The sequence below is a fragment of the Scyliorhinus torazame genome, chromosome 1 (genome assembly GCF_047496885.1).
Source record: "Scyliorhinus torazame isolate Kashiwa2021f chromosome 1, sScyTor2.1, whole genome shotgun sequence".
Classification (NCBI taxonomy): domain Eukaryota; kingdom Metazoa; phylum Chordata; class Chondrichthyes; order Carcharhiniformes; family Scyliorhinidae; genus Scyliorhinus; species Scyliorhinus torazame.
In genome coordinates this window covers 377,921,245-377,944,782 of record NC_092707.1, presented here as the reverse complement: position 1 = coordinate 377,944,782, position 23,538 = coordinate 377,921,245, and the positions used below count along the sequence as shown (strand labels likewise).

The following is a 23,538-nucleotide window of genomic DNA, read 5'->3' as shown; positions in this document are numbered from 1 at the left end:
AATATTCATTGGGCTTCCAAAATGTGAGCAGAGATCAGCATTAACTGTTGCATTAGCCAGTAGGAATCCTAGACTGGAAAACGGACATGCAGATCTCTAATTCCAATGGTCATTATTTCCCATCCCTTATCCATCAAGCAGGTTTGGTATTGGGCGGGATGGTGGCTAGGACAGCTGCCTCACAGCGCCAGAGACCCGGGTTAAATCACGGCCTTGGGTGACTGGAGTTTGTGTTGTTACCAGAGCATCAAAGGCTAGGAATCCTATGGCAAGTAACTCATCTCCTAGCCCTGCAAAGCCTGTCCACCATCTACAAGGCACAAGTCAGGGGTGTAATGGAATACTCTCCACTTGCCCGAGTGCAGCTCCAACAACACTCAAGAAGCTGATATCATCCTGAACAAAGCAGCCAATTTGATTGCTACCCCTTCCACAAACACTCAATCCCTCCACCACCAACGAACAGTGGCAGCCATATGTACCATCTGCAAGACGCGCTGCAGGAACTCGCCAAGGTTCCAAATGCACGACCACTATCATCTAGAAGGACAAGAGCAGCAGATACCTGGGAACCCCACCACCTGGAGGTCCCACTCCCAAGTCACTCACCACCCCAACTTGGAAATATCAACATTCCTACACTGTCGCTGGGTCAAAATCCTGGAATTCCCTCCCTACCAGTATAGTGAGCGTACCTACACCTCAGAGACTGCAGTGGTTCAAGAAGGCAACTCGCCCCTGCCTTCTGAAGGGCAACTAGGGATGGGCAGTAAATGCTGACCTAACCAGCAACACCTACAACCCGCAAAAAACAATGTAAAACCCATATGCACTGTCATTTTGCTGATAATCATTGATTTTTTTTGTTGGATTTAATTTATTGTCACATGTACCGAAGTACAGTGAAAAGTATTTTTCTACGGCCGAGGAATGTACACAGTAGACACAAGCATAATCAATAGGGAACATTGACAAATGGTACATCGATAAAAGTGATTGGTTACAGTGTGGAACAAGGGGCCAAACAAAGCAAATACACGAGCAAGAGCAGCAGAGGGTGTCATGAATAGTGTTCTTACAGGGAACAGATCAGTCCGAGAGGGAGTCGTTGAGGAGTCTTGTAGTTGTGGGGAAGAAGCTGTTCCTATGTCTGGATATGAGAGTCTTCAGACTTCTGTACCTTCTGCCTGATGGAAGGGTCTGGAAGAAGACATTGCCTGGGTGGGAGGGGTCCCTGATAATGCCATCTGCCTTCCTGATGCAGCAAGAGGTGTGAATAGAATCAATGTGGGGATGGCAAGTTTGTGTGATGCATTGGGCTGAGTTCACCACAGTCTGCAGTTTCTTGCGATCTTGGACTGAGCAGTTGCCTTACCAGACTGTGATGCAGCGATATAGGATGCTCTCTATCACACATCTGTAGAAGTTTGTGAGAGTCGATGCAGCCATACCAAATTTCTTTAGCTTTCGCAGGAAGTAGAGACATTATTGGGCTTTCTTGACTGGTGCATCAACGTGAGTGGACCAAGACAGACTGTTGGTGATGGTGACCCCCAGGAACTTAAAGCTATCGACCATCTCCACTTCGGAGCCATTGATGCAGACGCGAGTGTGTGTCGTGCTGCGTTTCCTGAAGTCGATGATCAGTTCCTTGGTCTTTCCAACATTGAGAGAGAGGTTGTTTTTGGTGCACCATGCAATCAAGTGATTTACCTCCCTCCTGTAGTCTGATTCTCCTTGTTTGAGATGCGGCCCACCACAGTCGTATCATCCGTAAACCTATAGATTGAGTTGGAGTTAAATGTTGACACAGTCATAGGTGTATAGGGAGTAGAGGACTGAGCACACATCCTTGCGGGGCTCCGGTGTTGAGGACTATTGTGGAGGTGCTGTTGCCTATCCTGAGATTGCGGTCGGGTGGTGAGGAAGTAGAGGATCCAGCTGCACAGGGAGGGGTCAAGTCCAAGTTTGCAGAGTTTGGTTATTAGTCTTGTTGGGATAATGGTGCTAAAGGCAGAGCTGTAGTCGATGAACAGCAGTCTTACATAGGTGTTCGAGTGTTGATTGCAGAACCAGCGAGATAGCGTCTGCTGCAGATTGGTTGCGGCGATAGGCAAACTGCAGTGGATCGAGACCGCCTGGGAGGCTGGCAGTGATCCGTCTCATGACTAGCTGCTCGAAGCATTTCATGATAACAGACGTTAGGACCACCGGTCAGTAGTCGTTGAGACAGGCTACCTTGTTCTTCTTTGGTACTGGTATTATGGTGGCCTTCTGAGGGAGGTGGGGACCTCAGAGCGGAGGAGTGAGGTGGTGATGATACCTGCGAATACACTCGCCAGTTAGTCTGCGCATGCTCTGAGTGCTCGTCCAGGGACTCCGTCGGGGCCCGTCGCTTTCCGCAGATTCACTTTCAAGAAAGCAGCTCTTACCTGAGGCTGTAATAGTGGGTATGGGTGTGTCCAGGGCTGTTGGGGCGGATGGCACTGATACATTGGCTGACTGCTCAAAGCGGGCATCGAACTTGTTCAGATCTCTTGTGAAAGACTTATCAAATGTCTTTAGAAGTCTAAATATACAACATCTTCTGAACTACAGGGTTTAGAATCATTTTGTCAAACAGATAGGCAATCAGAAGAATGGGCCAAAACACTGGGCACACAGAGGAGTACATCTCTCCTGAAAACAGGCAGTGTTTTTTTTTTTAAAATTAGCTGTAATGGTATAACAAAATAAAGCTTACCTCGCAAAATCTAAAGTGCCATCAATGAATGTTTCAAAAGATTTTTCTCCTTCATAGTAATCTGAAATGGTAAAACGTGTACAAGATGAATACAAAATGAATACTTCATTTACAATCCTGTGAAATGTGTTAGGAACCATCGATGACGGATATTGCCTGGCTCCATAATGTTACATATTTCTATGATCAACAGCACACCTTCAAGATATATGTAAATATCTGGTTTAATAACATTTACCAAGCAGCTGCTCAAACTCATCATCATCCACATCTTCCAAAGCTTCGTTTTCTCCTCTGAATCTTCGCAGTTTCAATGATGCATCAAGTCTTTTGTAATATCTGAATAAAGTTAAAATCCAATAGATAATTAGGCACTTTAAACATCACAACTGTTAATGTTTCTTTAGCTCTTGCCATTGGAATCAAATAATTCAGATTCAAACTGATCATGACCTCGTCTTTACATTCAACCTACCCCAGCTGAACCTCTAGTTTAAATAACAGCCAGATGTTGAAAAATAGCTGCCAAACCTTTGTTGCACATGGTAATCACAGTTTCTATCATTAGAGTTAAAAACTTAAATTAGCTATATGTTCTTAAAGTAAGGGGTTTTCTAATCAGACCATCTTTATATGCGGGTTCATTAAACATCCTGTAATCTGTCATTTAAGGCATGGTTCAGCAGAATAAGGCAGTGTAAAATAAGATTGAAATGCAGAACAAGATGCATCACCTGAGACAACTACCCTGGAAGAAATATCAGGATTTGTTACCCATTGTACTGTGGCAACAGTGGGCAATAAATGTTGGCTTTGCCAGCGATACCCCACATTCCATGATAAAATAAAAAAGAACAGAATAAAGGTTGTAGTGGATTACCTCAATTTTATACTGATTTCATTCGCGCATAGGATATAAACCAAGGCTCCACAAGCATCAAACTCTGCACTCCCCCCTTGATAAATGCAGGATTTTAGATATATGGATTATAAACATTTGGCAATTTAAGAGTTAAGAACCTGGGGTTAGAGAGTGTGTTTGACTGCAGTAGACATGTTTTTAAAATAATCTTGTTTTGCAAGACCAGAAAACTTTTAGGAGCCAGAGGTGAAACTGACCAGAGTATAAACAGCCTGGGCTAATGCAATATTGGTTGGCTCAGCGGAGTCACTGGAGAGTTAATATGTATTCAACCTGGGGAGTTAATATGTTTCCAGCTTTGGCAGATGATGTCATTGCTGGGTGGAGCTAAGACATTCACAGTTTGAGAAAGCTTTTTGAGTTCAGTTCAGATTTGACTCACCTTTTAAACCACGAGTAACGTTTTTGCTCTCACAGTTGAATTGTTTACAAAAAAGTTATAGTATTTAAAGCAGAGAAGGTTTGTCTGAGGACAAGGGAAAAGCTGAAACAACACAGTTGAAACAAATTTCTGAACCAGCCAGAGTCTGCAGGGATTCTAACAGGAGCCAAATCTGTTCTGGAAAGCAGGTATTACTCTGTGCCACTTGAATGTATTGAGAGCTGTATGTTCTTTTTCCTTTCTTGTTGTTTATTTGGGAATAGAGATAGTAATTAAGGGTACGGTATTTACTGTATTGAGTAGTACTGTTTAAGGGATAATTGTAAGCTATTTTCAAGTGTGCTGCTAAAGAGTTTAATATTGTGTTAATAATAAAGTTGTGTTTTAAAATACAAAAGCCCTATTTCTTTGTGCGACCACTCCTGAAGCAAGGTATTCTTCCCGCATAGTCTTACGAAAATAAAAACAAAATTAATGTTTCAGTCCAGTATCCTAGCCACTGTTGGGGTCTCGTCTGGGATTGTAATAATATATACCCATTTATTAAGATTTACCAACTTCAGTTACTGAATATTTAAACCATATTCGAACAGCTGCCATTTATATTGAACCTTTAACATAATGAAGTATTGAAAGGGACTTCACAAGAGTGTAATTGGTCAAAACAAATAGAAATCAAGGAGGAAACATCAGGACAGAGGACCAAAGGTTGGTCAAAGATATAGGTTTTAGGGACTTCTGGTGGTGGCTATGGAGGAGTAGGTCGCACATTTGGTGGCTCCCGCTCTGGTCGGACTTTTGGACATTGCCCCCAGACTTTTTTCCAGTTTTAAACGGCAAATTCGAAGGCTGAGACAATTGGGCACTGTTTCCACGCATCGGTGTATGGAAAAAGGACCAGAAGTGCACGAAAGGGCAGAAACAAGAAGTCAGTAACGAGCGGTGTTGAAGCTGCAACGGGAGACAGTATGGCCGAGGGCCAGACCCCTGGTGTGGCAGCGCAGCGACCAATGGACTCAGTGATGCAGGCCATTCAGGGTGGCTTTGCCAGGCAGAAACGGGAATGCTTGCACCCGATCAAAGAATCAATTGATCGTCTAGAGCAGTGTTCTTCAAACTTTTTTTCCGGGTAACCATTTTTACCAACCGGCCAACTTTCGCGACCCACACCAGCCGACCTGAGCAACCCACCATTTTCTCTTACCTTGTTTGCTGCTGACAAGAATGGAGGAAATGGTTTTGGGTCCCTTTGGCCCTCGTACACGCTCCTCCAATGGAACCTGTTGGATGAAGGTGAAGCCTTCCGGTGTCGGAAGGTATGGAGCCTCCATCTGTCCAAAGTTCTGCATTTTTTCCCTGTAAAATCTTATCAAAACCCCCCCCCCCCCGAAATTGTAAAAAAAAATTTTTTTAAATAAAATGAATAAACCACCCCCCGAACTTGTAAAACAAAAAGCTGCGACTGTTTAAAAAAATAGCGGCAGCATGTGCAATGCAGCCGAATTTGTTTTAAGTGTTCGCGGCCATTTTAAAGGCCGCTTGTAGCCAGCGTTATTAAAAGCTGGCTGCTGCGCAGGGATTTGCGTGATCGGGAGCGCCGCGAAGGACGGCTCCACGACCCCCCCCCGCGGCCCACCCACGGGTTGCGCCCCCGAGGTTGAAGAACACTGGTCTAGAGAGCAGACTGGACGCCCAGGATCGGGCTATTCATAAGGTGGAGAAGGCGCTATTTGAACAATAGGAGCATCAAACAGCAGTGGAGCTGGAGGTGGGGATGCTTCGGGAACAGCAGAAAAGGCTCCTGGAGAAGGTGGAGGACCTTGAGAACTGGTCCCGCCGGCAGAACCTAAGAATTGTCGGGCTCCCGGAGGGAGCAGATGCTGGGGCATACGTGGCGGGTATGTTCGAAAAGCTGCTGGGGAGGGGGCATTCCTCCGACCGTTGGAGGTGGACAGGGCGTACCAGCCGCTCGCTAGGAAGCCGCGGGCGGGGGACCCTTGGAGGGCAATGGTGGTGAGATTCCACAGATTCCTGGACAAGGAATGAATTCTTCGGTGGGCCAAGCGCACGCGGAGTTGCAAGTCATCCTGCAGGTGTACCAAGACCTGAGCGTGGAGGTGGCGAGGAAGAGGGCAGGCTTTAACCAAGTCAAGGCTATTTTCTTTAAGAAGCAGGTGAAGGTCGGTCTCCGGCGTGTCTTTGGGTCACGCATGAGGACCAACATCACTATTTTTGAGTCGCCCGATGAGGCACTGGACTTTGCGAAAAGAAAAGGACTGGTGGGAGTCTGAGAACTCTCGGACTTAAGAGTCAACTTGTTGGCCTATATTGGGCCCTTTTATTCCTGTTTTTTTTCTTTCTTTTCTCCCCCTTGGTTTTTGGTGGGTTTTGTTTTCCTGTTTTTAAATTGGTTATGCCTTCTTGTATTGTTTGTGTCTGTTTTTTGGAGCTCTGCTTGGGGGGGGGGGGGGGGAAAAGAGTCGATTTTTCTCTTTTTTTGTTCTTTTCCTCGGTAGATGTTGGCAATGTCCCTTTTATGTTTTATCTTGTGTGTTTTTATTGGTGTGCACTTTTGTGGGATGGAGACGGGCCTGGCTCAGTTTTGGTGGGCAGTGCTTTTACTTTTGTGTTTTCTTGCTGCTGGGTGTTTGTTTGGGGATTGTTAGATGAGGGAATTTGTTTACATGGGCGGATGGAGAGGAGCGAGGGAACAATAGGTGGGAGACTTCTTGGCGCCGGGACGGTACTCCACCTCTGCCGTTCCCGCCGGCACGGTACTCCACCAGTCCAGTGGTAACCCTCTGTTAGGGTTCGCCCAGAGGTGGCAACCATTCGTTCACTTCCTCGCAGAGAATTAATCGTCAGCAGAAAGGGGGGGGGTTAGCAATGGTAGGACCTGTGGGAGAGGGAGGCGGTATCTGCACTATGTTTATATTTTCTTTGTTATGTACATTGTTGATTTTGTTGCTGTTACAATGCCAAAGAAATACCTCAATAAAATGTTTATTAAAAAAAAAGATATAGGTTTTAGCAAATGGCATAGGAGAAAGAGAAGAGCAAGATTATGGAGGCCCAGAAAATGAAAGTACACCCATTAATGGTGTAGAGCAGGATTTCCTGAACTGGTTTCCGCAAGTGGAAGGCCGGGCTAATATACAAAATTAGAAAAATGTTACAAAGAGAGACGCGAGTGCGTGCATATGCGAGCGAGCGAGGGGAGTGCACGAGAGGAGTGTGTCTGTTAGGAAAGAGTTTAGTTCCAAATACTCAATTTGGAATTGGAGCTTTAATTGTTTAATCGGCTGCTCTTACTGCCAGCAGCCCTCCTCCCATTAACTGTTAAATCAAAGGAGCAGCAACACTCCCTGCATTAAAAATGACAAAAAAGCTACGATTTAAGTACTTTTACTTGGAATAAACATACAAGAAATTTTTTTAAATTCTGATAAATTAGGTTTTTGTACAGTTGTACCTACTGCGCGAAAACAATCTTTTAACTTTTCAATACAATAGAATGTTTCTCAGGGATTCAGTCAGTACTCGAGAGGTTCCATCGCTGGAAACATTTGTGAAATGCGGGCAATGAAAATACGCCAGATAGAAAGCCGAGGCGATGGGGCAATTTTACAACAAGATGTCATCAGTGTACATGTGGAATCTGGCAAGTTTTCAGACATGGTGGCGCAATGGTTAGTACTGCTGTCTCACAGAGCCAGGGACCCTAGTGCGATTCCAAACTTGGGGACTATGCGGAGTTTGCACATTCTCCCAGTGTCTGCATAGGTTTCTTCCTGTGCTCCGGTTTCCTCCCACAGTCCAAATATGTGCAGGTTAGGTGAATTGGCCAGGCTAAATTGCCCCTTAGCGTCCAAAAAGGTTAGGTGGGTTACGGGGATAGGGGGAAGGAGTGGGTCTAGGTAGAGTGCTTTTTTGAAGGTTCAGTGCAGACTCGATGGGCCAAATGGCCTCCTTCTGCACTGTAGGGATTGTAATGTCTTCAAGGTGCAACTTTTGTTAAATAAGAGGGGGCTAAAGATAGATTTGCGTAAGATATATAACTGCGCTAGATTGGAAAGGCAAGCCACTAGAGATTCTCAAATTACAACCGGAAAGATAAGAATGGAACCAAGCAAGGGAAGTCACACTCAGCCAGACAGCGGAGAGGCTACAGAACAAGTGGAATGAGGGGGAAATGTGATCAGTCTTTTCAACTGTGCTTTTGGTTTTGCTCCGTTGTTCCTTGTAAAGCACTCCCAAGATTTTAGTCTTGTGAAGAGCTGGATAAACGTGCACGGCTTTTGTGTATTAATTGATCTTTCTCGGATACGTACAATTTCACGAATTTTAATAAAATCCAAATGCTATAAAATAACTATCTTACCTGTGGAAAAATATTTCATCCACTGGGATCTGGCTCTCCTCACGTTCAATATACCTCTGACTATTCACTGTAAATATTATAAACCATAGCAATATTAGAGTTCCATTCCAGAACCCAGGACTACAAGCTAATCATTTAAATTCTGGAATGAAAAAAAGATCAGAATGAGACTAATTTGCTAACTCTGAATAAAACATGACTTAAATAGCAGTGGCTTTAAAGATGAAAACAGATGAAACATACTAACGCAACAAAACTATGCTTTAATTCATGTGGTTTCAGAAACATCAGATTTGCCAAAATTGATCTTGGTTCAATTCCAAGCATCCCATTCATTTTCATTCACAAGTGACCATCCCACGTCCAAATTTACCAACTAAAATTTACAAGTCACTCATGAAAAACATGATTTAGGGGTGCTACAAAAATAATAATAATCTTTACTGTCACAAGTAGGCATACATTAACACTGCAATGAAGTTACTGTGAAAATATGACTTCATGTTGTGACTTATAAATATTTTTCCAGGCTCCTTCCTCATCTCTACAATTTATCCAAACCCAATTACAGCACGGTCAATAAGGTAGCCTTTCCCGTTCATCCTAATCATGGGGAATAGTTCAATGGCCCTGTGCCACCATGCCCAAGTGGTCATTTAAAAAAAATATTGCCAGCTAAAATCAGTTAACACAATATAGACCTGTAACTCCTTGATTTGTATCACTCAGCATCGCACCACAATGCACCTACATACCAAGTTATTGGGGGAGCTGGTTGTTAATGCATTATTAGAAAAACAATATTTTCAATCGATAGAAAATATTGATACCAACTGGCACAACTGAACTATAATAAATGGCTTAGTATGATGATGTTGGGGCGGCACGGTGGCACAGTGGTTAGCACTGCTGCCTCACAGCTCCAGGGTCCTGGCCTCGGGTGACTGAGTGGAGTTTGTACTTTCTTCCCTTGTCTGAGTGGGTTCCCTCCGGGTGCTCCGGTTCCCTCCCAGAATCCAAAGATGTGCAGGTTAGGTGGATTGGCCATGCTAAATTGCCCCTTAGGTGTCCAAAAGGTTAAGTGGGGTTACTGGGTTATGGGGATATGGTGGAGGCATGAGCTTGGGTAGGGTGCTCTTTCCAAGGGTCGGTGCAGATTCGATGGGCCAAATGGCCTGCTTCTGCACTGTAAGTTCTATGAATGTTACTATGCTGCATTGTGCCAAGCCTTTGAATAGAAAGAGCTGTGAAGGAAAATAAAAGTATATTCTCAAAATACATTGGTACATAGTATCAGTATACAAGGTCGATGACTGTATTCCATTGCTGGAATTACTGTTTTGCTTAATTAATTACCTGGCAGGTTGCGCACATCATTCAGCAGAAGTTTCTGTTTAGGCTGCATCACAATACTGTCAGTGTTTTCTGCAATAACAAAAAGACATTCTGTCAAAAGACTAATATACATCGAAGAATGTAATCAAATGTACATATGAAAGTGAATGACAGGAAAAGACAAACCTGCAAGGACAATCAGAACATAAATGTCTAGGAAGTTACTCTTTCAAAAAAGAAACAGGATAAAACATTATGGGAAAGAAAATCCAGAGCATACAACTCCTCTTGCAGCGTATTATTTGATCTGATCTTAACATGTTGTTCATGTTTACTTAAGGCCTTTTTTTTTTTTGCCAATAGGAGCTCCCATTCCAGATGATGATCAACAGTGAATTTTTATGTCCTCCTCCTTCCCTTCCCCTAAGAGGGTGTTGGTGACCATGGACTTCCATTGGATGGATTCATGATTATGCTTGGCAAAGTACTGCAGTGGTTTGCCATTGCATTCTGCTGTATGGCTAATCAGGAAACCGTCCTGCTCTTGCTACCTGCCATCGGGCATATTGGATGGATTTACAGGCTCCTTGGTCATATTAGACTATAAGACACAGAAGCAGAATTAGGCCACTCGGCCTATCACGTCTGCTCCAACATTCAATCATGGCTGATTTTTTCTCATTCCCATTTTCCTGCCTTCTCCCCATAACCCCTTATTAATCAAGAACCTATCTATCTCGGTCTTAAAGACACTCAGTGATTTGGCCTCCACAGCCTTCTGCGGCAAAGAGTTCCACAGATTCACCATCCTCTGGCTGAAGAAATTCCTCCTCATCTCGGTTTTAAAGGATTGTCCCTTTAGTCTGAGATTGTGTCCTCTGGTTCCAGTTTTTCCTAGAAGTGGAAACATCCTCTCCACGTCCACTCTATCCAGGCCTCGCAGTATCCTGCAAGTTTCAAAAAGATCCCACCTCATCCCTCTAAACTCCACGAATACAGACCCAGAGTCCTCACCCGTTTTTCATACAATAAGTTCTTCATTCCAGGGATCATTCTTGTGAATCTCCTCTGGATCCTTTCCAAGGCCAGCACATCTTTCCTTCGATACGGGGACCAAAACTGCTCACAATACTCCAAATGGGGTCTGACCAGAGCCTTATACACCCTCAAAAGTACATCCCTGGTCTTCTCGCCCTCTTGACATGAATGCTAACATTGCATTTGCCTTCCTAACTGCCGACTGAACCTGGACGTTAACCGTAAGAGAATCATGAACAAGGACTCCCAAGTCCCTTTTGTGTTCTGATTTCCTAAGGATTCCTCCTTCCAAAGTGCATAACCTCACACTTTTCCACATTGTATTTTATCTGCCACTTCATTGCCCATTCTCCTAGCCTGTCCAAGTCCTTCTGCAACCCCCTTGCTTCCTCAATACTACCTGTCCCTCTAGAGATCTTTGTATCATCTGCAAACTTATAATAGTGCCTTCAGTTCCTTCTTCCAGATCATTAATGTATATTGTGAAAAGTTGTGGTCCCAGCACAGATCCCTGAAGCACACCACTAGTCACCGGCTGACATCCTGAAAAAGATCCCTTTATCCCCACTCTCTTTCGTCTGCCAGTCAGCCAATCCTCTATCCATGCCAGAATCTTACCCGTAACACCCTGGACTCTTAACTTATTTAACAATCTCATTATTTGGGGTAGCGGACGAGCCGGGAGTGCAGGAGGCGAAAGAGGCCAGTATTCTGGCCTTTGCGTCCCTGGTAGCCTGGCGAAGGATCTTGTTAGTGTGGAAAGATGCGAAGCCCCCCAGTGTGGAAGCCTGGATAAATGACATGGCAGGGTTTTATCAAGTTGGAGAGGATAAAGTTTGCCCTGAGAGGGTCTGTGCAGGGGTTCTCCAGGCAGTGGCAACCGTTCCTAGACTATCTCGCGGAGCGTTAGATGAAGTTTGGTCGACAGCAGCAGCAACCCAGCAGGGAGAGGGGGGGGGTTCTGGGGGGCATCTGAGCAAGAAAAAACATAAATGATCCGGAAAACTGATATGTACGGGAGGAATCCAATGTACAAAGTTCTGTATCATATTGATTTGCCATGTTTATGTCTTGCTATGCGAGTTTTCTTTTCTTTTTGTTACGGGGGGGGGGGGTTTGTTTGTATGGTTGAAAATTGTGTTAAAAAATTCTTAATAAACATATTAAAAAAAAAAACTTATTTAACAATCTCCTATGCGGCACCTTGTCAAAGGCCTTCTGGAAATCTAAATAAATCACGTCCACTGGTTCTCCTTTGTCTAACTTCCTTGACAAAGCCGTGCTGACTCAGTCCGATTTTATCATGCACTTCCAAGTTCTCCGCGTTCTCATCTTTAATAACGGACTCTAAAATCTTACCAATGACCGAAGTCAGGCTAACCGGCCTATAATTTCCCGTCTTCTACCTCCCTCCCTTCTGAAACAGTAGTGTTACATTAACCGCTTTCCAGTCCTCTGGGACCCTTCCTGCCTCCAGTGATTCCTGAAAGATCACTACTAATGCCTCTGCTATCTCTTCTAGAACACATCTTCAGAGGCCATGAAGCCCTGAAGTGGGAGATGAACCTGGAGAATTTGACCCAGAGGAAAAGACACTACCACTGCGTCATAAGACCTCTGCGCATTATATGTCACAATTATTCAACATTGAGGGATTTTGTTCAAGAAAGTATTCGGAGTAAACACGTTATGCAATGATATATAAAATACCATTTTTTTTTCTAAACAATGACAAAAACAGAGCCTACCTTTTCCTTTGTGTTGTTTGGGGTTTCTGTACACAAAACGATCAAGAAACCTCATTAATGTGAAATCCTGCAGAGGGTCTCCGGAATATTGGATCTGGTTACCCTACCAGAAGTTATACAAGCAACAAGTTTATTTTTCCAACTCACAACAGATATCATTTTCATAAACCCAGTGAAAGGTAACAAGTGGGCAATGTTCATAAAATTGGTTTAAAGAGTCAACTGGCACCTAACAAAACCAAAACTGTAGAAATTGTTTATAAAGCAGTTTAAGCAAGAAAACAGATCTATCAAAAATCTCCAAACAAATCTGTGGGAGAGGGGAAAAGCTACAGACTACAACTGCTAGCAGTGTCCTTGAGCCACAGATGGGATACATCATCCAAGATTCCCATTTATGACCACTGTCGAGTGAACCTTAATGAAAGGAGACAGGGAAGGTGAGACAGGAGGGAGTGTCGCAATTTTGATCAGGGAAACAATTATAGCAGTAAGGAGGGACGACATCTTAAGAGGGCTCTTCAAATGAAACCTTAAGGGTAGAACTTACAAACCAAAGAGGAGCAATCATTTTGCTGGGAGTGTTTCTATAGAGAAATAGAACAACAGATATGTAGGCAAATTTCAGAGAAGTGTAAATGTAATATGGTAGTGATAGTGGGGGATTTCAACTTCCCCAACATTAACTCAAAAACAGCTTATTCCCCACTGTCACCAGACTCCTAAATGACCCTCTTATGGACTGATTTCATTAACACTACACCCTGTATGCTTCATCCGATGCCAGTGCTTTTGTAGTTACATTGTATATGTTGTGTTGCCCTATTATGTATTTTCTTTTATTCCCTTTTCTTCTCATGTACTTAATGATCTGTTGAGCTGCTCGCCGAAAAATACTTTTCACTGTACCTCGGTACGCGTGACAATAAACAAATCCAATCCAATCCAACTAGGGTACGAGAGGGTTAGAGGGAGCGGAATTCTTAAAATGCACCCAGGAGAACTTTTTAACACAGTACACAGAAAGTCTTACGAGAGAGTAGGAGGAGGAGGTGGTCCTGGACTTAATGAAGCCAGGCAAGAAGTTAAGGAATCAGTGGGGGAACATTTTGCAGACAGCGATCGTAACTCCGTTAAATTCAAGATTGTTATGGAAAAGGACAAGAATGGGTCTGAAATCAAAATTCTGAAGTGGGGGAAGGCCGATTTTAATAAGATCAGATATGATTTGGCCAGTAGCCTGGGAGTAGATACATTTAAGTAAATCTGTGACAGAACAGTAGGATGCATTCAAGAAGGCCAATAAAGAAAAGGGATGGGACCAACAAAACCAGTGAACCCGGGATAGAGGGAGATACAGCATTGGATAAAAAGAAAAAGGGAGCCTTATGGCAGATATCGGGGGCTCAAAACAGCAGAAGCCGTAGAGGCGTATAGATGTGCAAGGGGAAACTTATAAAGGAAATTAGGACAGCAAAAAGGGCACGTGAAAGGATACTGGCAGATAAAATAAAGTTAAATCCCAACTTGTTTTTATTATGTCCACCAAAAGGATGGAGTCCACAAGTTGCGAGGTGAAACTGGAAGTTTATTTCCATTTACCAGCAGAGAGTGCAAGCAAGTGCTACCCAACCAAGTGAGTTCTCGCCCAGCCAGTTTTATACCCCTTCAGCCGGGGAACGTGTCTTCTCCTCAGGATTCTCGGAAGACCAGAGCCCCGTCACCGTAGGCTTAGGCAGGGCCTAGGTTATGACATCCGTCCCCCCCCCACCCCAAAGTCCGTCGAAAAAGAGGAGAAACTGAGGCAGGAGAGGGCTGACGACCCCTCTTTGGTGCAGGCGGAACATGGGAAGACATGGTGGCCACGGTGGAGTATACCTAACTGAAGAATGCTGTTTTCAACTGAAACGTTGTGGCTGGACAGTGGAAACTGGTCCCAGTGTGTCTGGCTCCCCGTTGGACACTTCAGGAGGCTCCGTTTCCATTTCGGAATCAAAGAGGCCATCGCTTACGGGCAGGGCCGCAGACCTGTTAATCCTGGGCACTGCGCACCTTCACCTCGATATCCGGGAGTAATAAACCCAAGGGAGTGGGAGTCGCCTGGCCGATAAACAGCTCTGCCGGAGCCACCCGTTACGGTATGCAGCGTGGTCCGGTACGTAAACAAAAATCTGACCAAGTGTGTGTCCGATGAGCCCGTCTTCTGTTCGGGGAGGCCCTTCTTGAAAGTCTGGGCGGCCCCCTTAGTCAATCCGTTGGACGCCGGGTGATAGGGATGCCATTGGCCTTAAGAACTGCCTAAAAGTCTGCACTCCTGAAGGAAGCCCAGTTGTCCGTCACAAGGATCTTAGGGATGCCATGCATGGAGAAAGAGAAATGCATTTTTCCCACCGTCACGCGAGAGGTTATGGTCACCACCGATGGACCTCCAACCATTTAGAATGGGCATCCACTATTAAGGGGAGCATTGAGCCCATGAACGGGCCAGCTAAGTCAGGGTGCCCCGAGCCCAGGTGTGGCCCAGCCATTCCTATGGGTGGAAAGATGCAGCAGCAGGGAGCCGCTGGTGTTTCTGTGAGACAGAGCGTTGTTGAGCCAGCTTCTCGATGTCTGAATTGAGTCCCACCCACCACACATAGCTCCGTGCCAGTATTTTTATCACCCCTGGGTGCCCATTGTGCAAGTCTCGTAACACGAGTGCCTGGCCTTTATCTGGGATCATGGCCTGTGTGCCCCAAAGTAGGGTGCCACCTTCAATACTAATTTCGGACACCCTGGAAGAAGAAGTCCGTAGTTTCCTGGACAACTGTCGATTCTGGCCATCTATGAGCACAAGGTATCACACCCGGCCAAGGACGTGATCTGCCAGGGTCCATTCGCAAATGCAAGACGCGGTGACCAGCAGGGAGTCCATAAAGTTCAACATGGCCACTATTGAATCCGCTTGATTGGGGGGGGGGGGGGAAGAGAGAAAAAGAGAGGAGAGGTGTCAGTTGGTAGGGGCAACCGGCTCCATGAATTGGCATGTGCTATGAGTCCCTGGCTGATGCCCAAAAGAGTACTCGTAAGCGGCGAGCAGCAGTCCCCATCTCTGGATGGGCGGAATTGTCTTATCTTCTCAAAATAGGCTCAGGAGAGATTTGTGGTCCGTTGTAAGAGGCGAGCAGCAATGCCCATCACTGGATGTAAGCCAACGTGATGGGCAGCATCGTCTTATCTTCTCGAAATAGGTCCAGGAGAGGTTTGTGATCCGTAACAAGAACAAAGTGGCGACTATAGACATATTGGTGGAGCTTTTCACTCCGAAGACCTCCGAAAACCCTCTTTACCAATCCGCACGTATTTGTGCCCAGCAGCAGTCAGGGACTCGAATTTGATTGCCGTTCTCCATCATCTGGCACCTGATGGGCCAGGATGGCCTCGATCCTGTAAGGCGATGCCTCGCAAGTGACTATCAGGGGTTTACCCAGGTCATAGTGTGTCAAGACGCTAGCTGAGGATAGTTGCCATTTGATACAACCAAAAGCTGCAACAAAAAGCTACCTCCTGGACTGCGCCCCAGAGCCAGTCCTGGTGTTTCTGCAAAAGGAGCGAGGGCCAGTGTCACCTCCTTCGGTACGAATTAACCATAGAAATTCACCAAACCCAGAAACGAGCGGGGTTCTGCTGTGTCCATTGGAGTGGGGGCCACCTGTATGGTGCAACCTGGCACGGTCCACGCGATATCTGAAGTAGATGATCGTCTTGGTGTGAAATATGCATTTCGCCTGCCGCCGGCAGATGCCAAACTCTGAAATCTACTGGAGAACCGCTTCTAGATTCTGCAAATGTTCTTGTTCTGTCGCGTCCGCGACCGGACATCATCAAGGTATACCACAACTTGCAGTAGGCCATGTTATAAGTCCAATCTGGAGGTGGTATTTATTGTTAATTTATAGTAGCCGCAGAGGCATACAATCCCGTCCGGTTTCAGAACCAGGAATACCGGTACCACCTGACTGGAAAGACGTACAGGCAGAATAACGTCCAGGCGGCCAGGTTCCATGTTCAACTTATCCACCAAAGCATAGAGTATGGGCCATGCCCGGAAAAAACATGGTTGAGCCTCCAGGTCGACGTTGATTTTAACTACGGCGTCTTGGATGGCCCCAAGACTGGGCTGGAAAACTCTGGGTAATTTCATGAGCACCTCGACCAGCCCACTGGACCCCACCTGTAGGATGCAGTGCCAGTACAAGCTGAGGTGGCATAGCCAAGCTGCGCCCCAGGAGGTTGGGGCCATCGCAGGGAATTGGGCTGATTGATGACCATAAACAACAGGGGTCCGCACTCTCCCCATGAACTGCAATTGCTCCCCCGTATAAGTAGCCAAACGAACAGAGGTGGTCGCCAAAGTCAACGTCTCAGCACCCCGCTGAATACGGTCGAACATACTCTGACCCACTATCGATACTATCCCCCCGTGTCCAGTTCCATGTGTAGCCAATGCCCATTTACCTTCACATGGATGCAAATGGGAGCGACGTGAGGCGCCGTCAGGCAAAGGAGATGCACCTCGGCTTCCTTTTTCTTGGAGTGTTTAAGTGACAGGCCCTGTCCCTGGGCTGGTGCCGCCGGTACAGCGGGGGCCCGCGGCAGCCCCACATTGCACACGGCGGCACATCATCTTTGGCTGGCTCAGGAAAAGGCTCTGGTTGCTTAGGGTGGATCATTGACCAGTCCCCTGCCCGACCGGGTAAGGGAGGAGAGAACACACGAAGATCCGCGCGCGAGGGTGTTGACCTTCATTCCCTGGATCTCTTGCTGGACTCAGTGCTTTCTTGAGACAGGGTGATTTGGAGCGCCTGTCAAAGTGGGCTCGCCTAAGAGCCGTCTCTGGGTCTCAGCGTCGCCGATGCCACAAACAAGGCGATCCCATAACGCACCCGTGGGAGGTCCCATATACACAATTCAGCAAGCCTGCGTGGTTGGGTCATGAATTTAGTCAGGGACTCACCCGGGGCGTTTTCCGTCATATTAAGACAGTATCTCTGAACGATCATGGGGGAAGGTGGGCTAAAATGCTGCCCAACGAGCACAAACTGGGCGAAGGTGCGGGTGTCTGACATATAGAGTACGAGAGGCATCAGATAATCCCATACCACTGAGCCCTGCACATAGTCAGCAAGATCACTGTTTGCGCGTCGTCTTCAGTGATATTATTGGCAGGAAAATAGTAGCGCATGCGCTCTGCATATTGGGCCCGGTCTTCAATCCCGGCATCAAACGTGTACAAGCGGCACAACGGAGGCATTGCAAGGGACAGCACTCGGGTCCAAACTTGCAACTGGAGTCTCGGGAGGTGGCTGAGCATGAAGGCCTCAGTGTCGACAGGGGACCAGTATTGCTCCTCGTTGCCAATATTATATCCGTCAAAAGAAGAGTCCACAACGAGTTGTAAGGTGAAACTGGAAGTTTATTTCTATTTACAAGCAGAGAGTGCAAGCAAGTGCTACAGTACTCAGTGAGTGCCGTCCAGTTCTTGGCCAGCCTATTTTATACCGCAAGCCGGAGATAACTCCACCCCTTCAGTGAGGGAGCCGCGCATTCCCTTAAGGATTCTGGGAAGACCAGGTCTCCAACAAGTAGGATTCGGCAGTCCTAGGTTATGACAGTTTTAAAAGTACACTAAGGCTAAAAGGATAACTAGGGAAAGAGTAGGGTCCAATGCGGACCACAGTGGTAATTTGTGTGTGGAGCCAGAAGACGTTGGTCGGATTCTAAATGGATACTTTGTGTTGCCGTTCACTAGTGACAGGCAGTGTGGGTTTAGAAATCAGGGAGAATAGAGAACAAAGAAAAGTACAGCGTAGGAACAGGCCCTGCAGCCCTTAATGCCTGCGCCAACCATGCTGCCCGTTTAACCTAAAACCTGCTACACTTCCGGGATCCGTATCCCTCTATTCCCATCCTATTCATTTATTTGTCAAGATGTCCTTCAAACATCACTATCGTACCTGCTTCCACCAACTCCTCCGGCAGTGAGTTCCAGGCACCCACTACTCTCGATGTAAAAAAAATCCCTCGGACATGTCCTTTAAACTTTGCCCCTCGCATCTTAAACTTACGTCGCCTAATTTTTTAAAAAAAATATATTTTATTGAAATTTTTTTCCCCTGAGCAACATTTTTCCCGCTTACAAAACAAGCGAAACGATAACCGTAACAAAACAGAAATTTTAAAACTTTTTAACAATAATAATAATAATATACAAGTAACAAAACCTCGTACTCTATTGACCTATACTCAACTGAGCCTCCTCCCCCCCTCCCTCCCCCCTGGGTTGTTGCTGCTGGTCATCCGTCTTCCCTCTAACGTTCCCCTAGGTAGTCGAGAAATGGCTACCACCGCTTGATGAACCCTTGAGCCGATCCTCTCAGGGCAAACTTTATCTGCTCCAGTTTAATAAACCCCGCCATATCATTTACCCAGGCCTCCAGTCCAGGGGGTTTTGCCTCCTTCCACATGAGTAGGATCCTGCGCCGGGCTACTAGGGACGCAAAGGCCACAACGTTGGCCTCTTTCGCCTCCTGCACTCCCGGCTCTTCCGCAACTCCAAATAGAGCTAACCCCCAGCCTGGTTTGACCCAGGCCTTCACCACCTGCGAAATCACTCCCGTCACTCCCTTCCAATACCCTTCCAGTGCCGGGCACGCCCAAAACATATGTGCGTAGTTTGCCGGGCTCCCGCCACACCTCCCACATTTGTCCTCCACTCCAAAGAACCTGCTCAATCTTGCCCCAGTTATGTGTGCTCTATGTAGCACCTTAAATTGAATCAGGCTAAGCCTGGCGCATGAGGAAGAGGAATTTACCCTGCTTAGGGCATCAGCCCACACACCCTCCTCTATCTCCTCCCCGAATTCTTCTTCCCACTTTCTTTTTAGTTCGCCCACCGACTCCTCCCCCTCTTCCCTCATCTCACTATAAATCTCTGACACCTTGCCCTCTCCGACCCACACCCCTGAAAGCACCCTGTCCTGTATCCCCTGTGTCGGGAGCCGCGGAAATTCCCTCACCTGTTGTCTAGTAAACGCCCTCACCTGCATATATCTCAAGAAATTCCCCCGGGGTAACTTATACTTTTCCTCCAGTGCTCCCAAGCTCGCAAAAGTCCCATCTATGAATAAATCTCCCACCTTCCTAATTCCCAACTGGTACCAGCTTTGAAATCCTCCATCCATTCTTCCTGGGGCGAACCTATGGTTGTTCCTGATAGGGGACCCCACCAGGGCTCCCCGCACCCCTCTCTGTCGCCTCCACTGTCCCTATATGTTCAGTGTTGCCGCCACCACCGGGTTCGTGGTGTACCTTTTCGGTGAGAACGGTAGCGGCGCCGTCACCAGCGCCTCTAGACTCGTCCCTTTACAGGACCTTCTCTCCAGCCTTTTCCACGCCGCTCCCTCGCCCTCCATCATCCATCTACGTATCATTGCCACATTGGCGGCCCAATAATAATCTCCCAAGTTCGGTAGTGCCAGTCCTCCTCTGTCCCTACTGCGCTGAAGGAACCCCCTCCTTAATCTCGGAACTTTCCCTACCCACACAAAGCTCGTAATGCTCCTATCTAGACTACTTTATGGGGCACCGACGGCAAGCGTAGTTACAGGTCGACATAGATCGGAGTATTTCCGATTATATAGGGGAACAAGACAGGGATGCCCGCTGTCTCCATTGTTGTTTGCGCTGGCAATTGAGCTGGCTTATAGTGCTTCCCAGACCACTCCCACAGGGACCTCGCCGTCGTCATTGACCTCCAGGTATCTCTCGATACACCCCCTCACTCTTGCACACACTCCCTCATCCGCCATCAGTCCCACATCTAATCGCCAGAGTGTTCTCTGCTCCCTGTCCTCTCCTACTTCCAGGTCCACCCAATGTGGGGCATGATCCGAAACCGCTATGGCTGAGTATTCAGCTTCTTCCACCCTAGAGATCAACGACCTTCCTAAAACAAAAAAAATCTATCCGGGAGTACACTTTATGGACGTGGGAGGAGAAGGAATACTCCCTAGCCCTGGGTCTAAGAAATCGCCATGGATCCACTCCCCCCATTTGGTCCATAAACCCCTTAAGTACCTTGGCCGCTGCCGGCCTTCTTCCAGTCCTTGAGCTGGATCTATCTAGCCCCGGGTCTAGCACCGTATTGAAGTCCCCTCCTAAAATCAAATTTCCTGCCTCCAGGTCCGTAACACGCCCCAGCATCCGTCTCATGAACCCCGCATCGTCCGAATTTGGGGCATACACATTAACCAACACGACCTCCATTCCCTCCAGCCTACCACTCACCATTCCATATCTACCTCCACTATCTGCTACGATGTTCTTTGCTTCAAATGCTACCCGTTTCCCCACCAAAATGTCCACCCCTCTGTTCTTTGCGTCCAGTCCTGAGTGGAACACCTGTCCCACCCATCCTTTCCTTAGCCTAACTTGGTCCGCCACCTTTAGGTGCGTCTCTTGGAGCATAACCACGTCTGCCCTTAGTCCTTTCAAATGTGCGAGCGCTCGGGCCCTTTTTAATCGGTCCATTCAGGCCTCTCACGTTCCACGTGATCAGCCTCACTGGGGGGCTACCTGCCCCCCTCCCGTGTCGACTAGCCATTACCTTCTCTAGGCCAGTCCCATATCCCGCCTCCGGGCTCCCGCTCGCTCCCCCAGCGTCGCATTCCGCCCCCGACCACCCTCTCTTTAGCCATTTCCTTTTGGATTTCCGCAGCAGCAACCCAGTTGTCCCCTTCCCCCCTCCCCCCCGCCAGATCCCTATCTAGCTTGATTGCTCCCCCCATATCACTTCCGTAAGTCAGCTGACTTCAACTGACCCCGGCTACTCCTGCTCGCTCCTCGGCCCCCCCGGTGTGAGGGAACTCCCATCCGCCTTGCGCCTGTTTTCCAGCCTTATTCTTTCTGGCGCGGGAACATCCCTTTACCTGATCCGCCTCTTATGGCGCAGCTCCCTTTCCCCTCCCCCTCTCCTTCCCCATTCTCTGACTATGTCCCGCCTCTCCCCCCTCACCGGCGCCCACATTTCCCCAGTGTCCCCCCCCTTCCCTGTTTACTTCTCGATTAACTTTCATCATCCCATTAACAAAAACAATAATAACAACAATAACAGTTCCCTGCAGCATCAGTCCCTCAGTTCCGGTCCAGTTTCTCTTCATTGATGAAGGACCATGCTTCCTCCGCCGTCTCGAAATAATAGTGTCTCTCCTGATGCGTGACCCATAGTCTTGTCGGCTGCAGCATCCCAAACTTCACCTTCCTTTTGTGCAAAACCTCTTTGGCTCAGTTGAAGCTTGCCTTCCTTCTCGCCACCTCCGCACTCCAATCCTGGTAGATCCTTACCACTGCATTCTCCCATCTGCTACTCCGCACCTTTTTAGCCCATCTCAGGACCTCTTCGCTGTCCTTAAGGCGGTAGAATCGCACGATTATCTCCCTCGGTGGTTCTCCCGCTTTTGGTCTTCTCGCCGGGATCCGATTTGCCCACTCCACCTCCATGGGGCCCGCAGGGGCCTCAGCACCCATCAGTGAGCTCAGCATCTTACTTGCGTACGCTCCACAGTCCACTCCTTCCACACCCTCCGGGAGACCTAGTATCCTGAGGTTCTTCCTTCGCGCTCCATTTTCAAGGGCCTCAATCCTATCAGCACACTTTTTATGAAGTGCCTCGTGCGTCTGAGTCTTGACCGCCAGGCCCAGGACCTCGTCCTCAATACCTGATACCTTCTGCTCCACCACGCGAAGTTCAGTCTCCTGGGTCTTTAAAGTCTCCTTAAGCCCCTCAATTGCCTGTAACAACGGGGTCATTACCTCCTTCTTCAGCAGGTCCACGCACCGTCTCACCACCTCGTCCTGCTCAGGCCCCCATGTCACCTGTGGTTTCTCCGCCGCCATTTTGCTCCACTCCCTCTGACCTTCTGGCTGCAGATCCTTTGGGCTGCAGCCGCCGCCGCCGGTTTTTCCCTCCGTCGTTCGGGGGGGGGGGGGGGGGGACTCCCTTCCCTCGCGCCTCGCACCGGGTTTTACGTCCGTCCAAGTCCCCGTTGGGGCTCTTAAAAGAGCCCGAAGTTCCGTCGGAGCTGGAGCCGCCGAAACGTGCGGCTAGCTCACCCCTGCCGCAACCGGAAACCTTACATCCCCTAATAATTGGCTCTTCCACCCTGGGAAAAAGCTTCTGACTATCCACTCGGTCTATGCCCCTCATAAATTTTGTAGACTTCGATCAGGTCGCCCCTTAACCTCCCTGGCTCCAGTGAAAACAAACTGAGTTTATCCAACCTCTCCTCATAGCTAATGCCTTCCATACCAGGCAACATCCTGGTAAATCTTTTCTGTACCCTCTCCAAAGCCTCCACATCCTTCTGGTAGTGTGGCAACCAGAATTGAACACTGTATTCCAAATGTTGCCTAACTAAGGTTCTATACAGCTTCAGCATGATTTGCCAATTTTTATAATCAATGCCTTGGCTGATGAAGGCAAGCATGCCATATGCCTTCTCCACCTGCGTTGCCACTTTCAGTGATCTGTGTCCCTGTACACCCAGATCCCTCTGCCCATCAATAGTCTTAAGGGTTCTGCCATTTACTGTATATTTCCCACCTATATTAGACCTTCTAAAATGCATTACCTCACATTTGTCCGGATTGAACTCCATCTGCCATCTCTCCGCCCAAGTCTCCAACCAATCTACATTCTGCTGTATCCTCTGACAGTCCTCATCACTATCCGCAATTCCACCAACCTTTGTGTTGGCCGCAAACCTACTACTCAGACCAAATACATTTTCTTCCAAATCATTTATATATACTACAAACAGCAACGGTCCCAGCACTGATCTCTGTGGAACACAACTAGTCGCAGCCCTCCATTCAGAAAAACACCCATTCACTGCTACCCTCTGCCTTCTACGACCAGCCAGTTCTGTATCCATCTTACCAGCTCACCCC

General features: G+C 47.3%; 1 protein-coding gene across 1 annotated transcript in view; it reads right to left on the bottom strand.

The window, feature by feature from the left end:
• The window catches only part of cebpz (CCAAT enhancer binding protein zeta), a 45,019-nt gene that overhangs the window by 4,797 nt on the left and 16,684 nt on the right, over positions 1-23,538 (bottom strand). Inside the window, exons 7-11 of the mRNA XM_072511921.1 lie at positions 12,550-12,652; positions 9,785-9,853; positions 8,429-8,495; positions 2,982-3,082; positions 2,744-2,804 (exon numbers count right to left, since the gene is read on the bottom strand). Coding sequence (XP_072368022.1) covers positions 2,744-2,804; positions 2,982-3,082; positions 8,429-8,495; positions 9,785-9,853; positions 12,550-12,652 — 401 coding nt within the window. The remainder of the gene's footprint in view (positions 1-2,743; positions 2,805-2,981; positions 3,083-8,428; positions 8,496-9,784; positions 9,854-12,549; positions 12,653-23,538) is intronic.